This window comes from Hibiscus syriacus, unplaced genomic scaffold (assembly GCF_006381635.1).
Source record: "Hibiscus syriacus cultivar Baekdansim isolate YM2019G1 unplaced genomic scaffold, ASM638163v2 tig00015101_pilon, whole genome shotgun sequence".
Lineage (NCBI taxonomy): Eukaryota > Viridiplantae > Streptophyta > Magnoliopsida > Malvales > Malvaceae > Hibiscus > Hibiscus syriacus.
This window is the reverse complement of record NW_024062347.1, coordinates 97432-103471: the sequence shown is the minus strand read 5'-3', so window position 1 is coordinate 103471 and position 6040 is coordinate 97432. Positions and strand designations below refer to the sequence as shown.

Below are 6040 nucleotides of genomic sequence, written 5' to 3'. Positions count from 1 at the left end.
AAATAAAATGGATCATTATAAACTAATAGAAAGTAATCAATAATCTTTAGAATAAATAATAATAAGATTTCTCAATTGATATTTTTTTATATTGTGAGTTCGATATTCATTAACAATAAAAATTATATTTTCTTGTTTCTCTTTCGTGAATAATAGTTGTTTAAAATTTTAATAAAAAATAAATATTAGAATGACCTTTGTCTTAAAGTATGATCATTAAATTATATTAAAATAATATTTTTAATTTTTAAAATTTTTAACAAAATCATCAAAAAATTTAAGTGTAATTTACTTTTTATTATTATTATTATTTATTACAAGAGTCTATTCTACCACCGCTCCGAGTCTTACATCAATGAATGTGATATATGAACCTCTTTCCTGAGATTTAGAATCCATCTTCTTCTCCAAAATGGCTTCAAACTGTTCCCCAGAAATAGCCAAGGTGTTCGTCCCTTCATTTCCCATGTTCCAAGTTTATAAAGACGGTCGAGTCGAGAGACTCCGGGAAACTGAAACGGTGCCACCATGCGACGACCCTCAACTCGCCGTTCGATCCAAGGACACACCGGTGTCTACCCTCACCTCGGCTCGTATTTTTCTCCCCCAAACCGCAGACCCCACCGCCAAAATCCCGCTTCTCATCTACATCCACGGCGGCGCGTTTTGCCTAGAGTCTCCTTTCTCTCCTACTTATCATAAATACCTCACTTCCGTGGTCAATAAAGCCAAAGTAATAGCAGTTTCGGTAGAGTACAGAAAAGCCCCGGAGTACAAGCTCCCCATTGCATACGACGACGTATGGACCGCGATCAAGTGGGTGGCTTTGCACGCTAAAAGGGACGGTCCCGAGCCATGGCTCAACGAAAGAGCCGACTTCGATCGAGTCTTCTTGGCCGGAGACAGTGCTGGTGCCAACATTGCACATAACATGATAATGAAAGCTTCTGGTGCATCAGTGGATGACCTGATTAGACTCAGATTCGTTGGTTTGCTTTTGTTAAACCCTTATTTCACGAACCATGAGCGCGATGAGCTGATTGAGTTCATTTTTCCGACAAGCAGCGGTTGGAATGACCCGATGTTGAACCCGGGTTGCGACGTTGACAAGCTAGCTGCCGGTCTGATTTGCGAAAGGGTTCTGGTTTGTGTTGCGGATAAAGACTTCTTGAGAGAAAGGGGAGTGAGTTACTATGAAGCAGTGAAGAAGAGCGGGTGGAATGGAGTTATAGAGATGGCGGAAACTCAAGGAGAGGGACATGTTTTTTTCTTGTTAAAACCGGATTGCGAAAAAGCCGTGGACTTGATGAACCGAGTTTCTTCATTTATGAACCCTTGAAAACTTGAAACCCAACCCATCATGCCTCCATGGATCAGTTGTGGTTAATTTGGGTTCATCTGTTTTAGAATAAAATGTTCATCTATGCTTTATGGGTATTACTAAATTTCTAATTACTATAATATATAATTTTATTATAAAGTATAATATGAAATTAAATAATTAATTATATTACATATTTAAAATTCATGAAAATAAAGATATAGATATCACAAATTGTATTTATAATTTGATAAGGGATAAAACTATAAATACTTATAAATTGATTCAATATTCAATTTGTATAAAGAGGTAATAGTCCTAATAAATATGTTAATTTGTATTACAAGTGACATTAATTTGTATTACAAGTGACATTAATACCTTATCATGTCGATTCATTAAAAATAAATTTATTTTTATAGATCTATTGTTATTTTTGGTTGCCTTATAGGTTTTAAGGTATCGTCTTGATTAATTTGAACTTACTAGCGTTGCACATCTGATTTTGGTGAGTGTGTCTCCCAACAAGGATTTACTCATATACAATGACTCAAACTCGAACTTGTGAAGTTCTTACAATCCAATCACGGTCTCGGAGTTCATGAATAGTAGTAATTAAAGCATTTCCAACAAGGCCTTAGACGTGTTATCTAAGATACAAGCAATTTCACTATTGTCAGTGTCAAGCTGCACGCACTAGTCTGAAACCCATCTCCAAAAGTAGGCTTAACTCAACGTTCAGCTAACCGTTTATCAATCGTGCGACAGGAAATTCGTTTATGTTTGTTTATTTATTAAATGAACCAACATGAACAAGATTTTGCGTTCGTTTAATTAAATGAACGAACACAAACAAAGGGTTTGTTCGTTCATTTACGTTCGTGAACGTTCGATTATATGTTCGTTTATGTTCGTTCATTTATGTTAATTTATGTTCGTTCATTTATGTTCGAACATAGGGCAAGTTGAATATGTTACGAAGATTATTGAAGTTGTTTGGATTTCAAGATGATTGTTTTGTTGAACAAATTAACTTTAAGACTTTATTATGTTCATATAACTTATTTATGATTTATGTATGTTTTGTCGTATTTGAACAAATTAACTCTAAAGTTACAGATTATTAATAAATTTTAAGTTGTTATTCTTGTTGTTTACTTTTTTTACATTCATTTGTTGTGTTCGAATAAGTTGTTTTTTGTGTGTGTGTTGTTCGTTTATGTTCATTTATTGTGCTCATTTATGTTCATGTATTATGTTCATTTATGTTCGTTCGCTTGTGTTCGTTTATGTTCGTTTATCATTTAAAGAAACGAATATGAACGAACATGAACAAGCTATATTCCTTAATGAACGAACATGAACAAAAAAAATTTGTTCGTTTATATTCGTGTTCGTTTATTTATTAAATGAACGAACATGAACATACATTCGTTCGTGTAAGTTCGATTCGTTTAAAGGACTATCCAAAAGCATGGATTAGTGGATCGTGTGACGCCCAAAGTTCAGCTGTGACGACAGAACCCCTCCCTAGGCTCCAAGTAAATCCGAAAATACATTCCCCTCTATGGTTTCGAAGAAGGCCCCAACAGCTGCCTCATTATCAATAGGATGAAGTATTCCGTTCGAATTAGTTTTAATCCAACCAATCAGTGGGCGAATCCACTTTATTGGAGCATGAACGACTCGTGAACTTGAACTAGCCGCTTCCTCATTCGTTCTAATAATATCATCAGCTATGCGATCGCAACGTACGATAGAACTCTCCTTTCCCACATAATTGGGACAAAAAATAACTATACATCTATGTTTCCGTAATTGCCAGTAATAGACCACAAAGCGTATTGACCAACTCTCTTCAGTAATAGCAAATGTACCTGGCGATTGAAGATCGAGTTCAATTATTTAATGATTATTTTATAACAGGCCGATAAAATTTGATAATCTGTAACGTTTCAATCAAATTTAATGATTTATCGTGATATCATAAGTTTAATATTTATTTTATAATTTTTAAAATGATTAATTCAACATAATTAAATAACTTTAATGTAATTTATTTTATTTTTTTCATTTAATTCATTGTATGAATAAAAAAACAGTGTTGAAAATAATGAAAGCGACTTCCATTGATTCCACAAGAGGGTCTTGTATTTCAACACCGATGCAACTACTTTTGATAGACTAAAGCGACCGTTACTTGAAATCAAATTTGATATCAAAATTATAATACCTTGATATTATATTTTAAATACTAAATTTAGATATCATAATTTTAATATGTTACAATACATTAGTTTTATATATTTTTTATGAAACTTTAATAATATATAAATATATATAATTTGATTTTTTTCTAATTATCATAAGGTAGAATGAATTTATCTCTAATATATAATTAAAATTTAAATATTATAAAAATTTAACTCATAATCACGTGGTCCAAATTATTGGGTATAACGATAAACTCAATCATGGGTCTGTGTGGAAAGTTTAGATTTCTTCACCTTTCTCTTTATCTTATATTCTTATTTGCTAAAATGAGCAAGTAAGTCCACGCTAATTAAGAATATATAATATAATATAATATAATAAATATATTTATTGATTATTTAGACCTAATACATAAATTTACCCTTAAAATTATATAGCTTCTCTTTTTTTTGTTTATTTTGAAATTTAAATTATGATCATGTTATAAATTTTAGTCTAGAAATATAACCAAAATTACAAAATTTCAATCAACCAAAAGATGTCATGTCGGGTCTAGATCTAAGAACATGAAGTATAGATTCGACAGATTTTGATTGAATATATTTTTATTAAATTAAATATTTTTTTAAATTTGAATTCATGGTGAATTGAATTGAATTGAATTGAATTTTAGAAGATAAGATTGTGTTGGATCGTATTCAGGTTTATGATGAAAAATATTTGATCTGATTTAATCAGAGATAGTAATGTAATTATCCATCGTATTTAGATATAATTGTAATAATATATCCCCTCTCTCTATATATTAATTATATATTTAATTTAACGCATAATATATATATATATATCAGGTCGAGTGTGGGTTTTATCCAAAAAATTGGATCAGGTGGAAGGAATACTTTTCTTAAGTCGAGTTGGATTGGTCGAAAATTCAATTTGTTCTAACCTGACCTATGTCCATCCATAAAGATAGACATAACATGATATTTTTTGTTGGTTGAATTTTTTTAACATCACTAAATTTTTGGGTTAAATCTATAATATAGTCATATTTTGGGTACTAAAATGGAATAAGGAAATTTTAGTTAGGAAATTAAGAAAAAATGTATATTTTATGAATCGTATTATTCATTAAGCCAAAGTAATGATTTATAATACTATTATTTTTTCTGTTAAATAAGTAATTAAAAATTAATAATTTATAAGTACGAAACAAATAAAATTCAACCGTTGAATAATTTATAAATGATATTAACAAAGGAGAAGAAAGAAACAAAAAAATCCATTTCCAGCTTTGCTTTTGAACAGCCAATCAAAATTTGAGTATTATAAAAAGATAGTTGTCATGCAGTAGAGTCATCCTCAACCTCAAGTACTGAACAAGCCAATCTGAGTGCTTGCTAATCTTTATCTTTTTTCACTGCCATGGAAGCCGCCGCATCAGAAATACTCATCGATTTCCCTCCTATGCTCCGCTCCTACAAGGATGGTCGCATCGAGAGGTTTTTAGGCACTCAAATCGCCCCACCGGGCCTCGACCCCAAAACCAACGTCGAATCCAAAGACGTCGTTTACTCCCAAGAAGCCTCCCAGTCCGCAAGGATTTACATCCCCCCAAACGCCACCGGAAAACACCCTCTCCTCGTGTATTTCCACGGCGGAGGCTTTTGCGTAGAGACCGCCTACTCCCCCACGTATCACAATTACTTAAACCCCTTGGTCGCCGAGGCTAACATCGTGGCCGTCTCAGTCGATTACCGGCTAGCCCCGGAGCACCCCCTCCCCGCTGCCTACGACGATTCGTGGGAAGCCGTTAAATGGGTCGCTTCCCATCGCGACGGAAACGGCCCTCAAGAATGGCTGAACCGCCATGCTGATTTGAACAACATTTATTTCTCGGGTGATAGCGCCGGAGCCAATATTGCCCACCACATGGCTGTTAAAATGACCAAAGAAAAGATCGATGGTGTTCATCTCGACGGTATCGTTTTAGCTCATCCTTATTTCTGGGGAAAAGAACCAGTCGGCGACGAGACTAAGGATCCGGCCATAAGGGACAAAATAGATGTGCTTTGGAGATTGTCCTGTCCGAATACCAGTGGGACCGATGACCAATGGATCAACCCCATTGATGACCCGAGCTTCGGGAACTTGGGGTGCAACCGGGTGCTCGTTTGCGTTGCTGAGAAGGATATTCTGAAACAGAGAGGCTTGTATTACTGCGAGAAGTTGAAGCAAAGTGGATGGGGCGGTGAAGTGGAGCTGATGGAGGCTAAAGGAGAGGATCATGTCTTCCATCTGCACAACCCCAATTGCGAAAATGCTGCGGCTAAGCTGAAGAAAGTTGCAGATTTCATCAACCAGGGTAAGGCTTAAAACTAGTATTTCTCTTAATTGTTACAAGTACCACTCTATCAATTGAAAAAGCATGCGCTAGCTATGACTATGGGGGTGAGTATTGGTGTTACTTTTTATTTCAATGAAATGTGCTGCTACTTGATAATC

The 6040-nt window shown here is 34.3% G+C and overlaps 2 protein-coding genes across 2 annotated transcripts; both read left to right on the top strand.

Annotated features, from left to right (window-relative positions):
* Positions 1-370: 370 nt before the first annotated feature.
* Positions 371-1403, top strand: LOC120207640 (probable carboxylesterase 12). Its single transcript, XM_039207076.1, has one exon. It carries the CDS (start codon positions 413-415, stop codon positions 1337-1339), a length of 927 nt encoding a protein of 308 aa, XP_039063007.1. The 5' UTR covers positions 371-412; the 3' UTR covers positions 1340-1403.
* Positions 1404-4902: 3499 nt separating this feature from the next.
* Positions 4903-6040, top strand: LOC120207638 (probable carboxylesterase 12). The gene has a single exon (XM_039207075.1). The coding sequence runs from the start codon at positions 4961-4963 to the stop codon at positions 5909-5911; it is 951 nt and encodes a 316-aa protein (XP_039063006.1). The 5' UTR covers positions 4903-4960; the 3' UTR covers positions 5912-6040.

Excerpts from the sequence above, each read along its gene's own strand:
- LOC120207640 (XM_039207076.1), top strand. The coding sequence starts at position 413 with ATGGCTTCAAACTGTTCCCCAGAAATAGCCAAGGTGTTCGTCCCTTCA.
- LOC120207638 (XM_039207075.1), top strand. The coding sequence starts at position 4,961 with ATGGAAGCCGCCGCATCAGAAATACTCATCGATTTCCCTCCTATGCTC.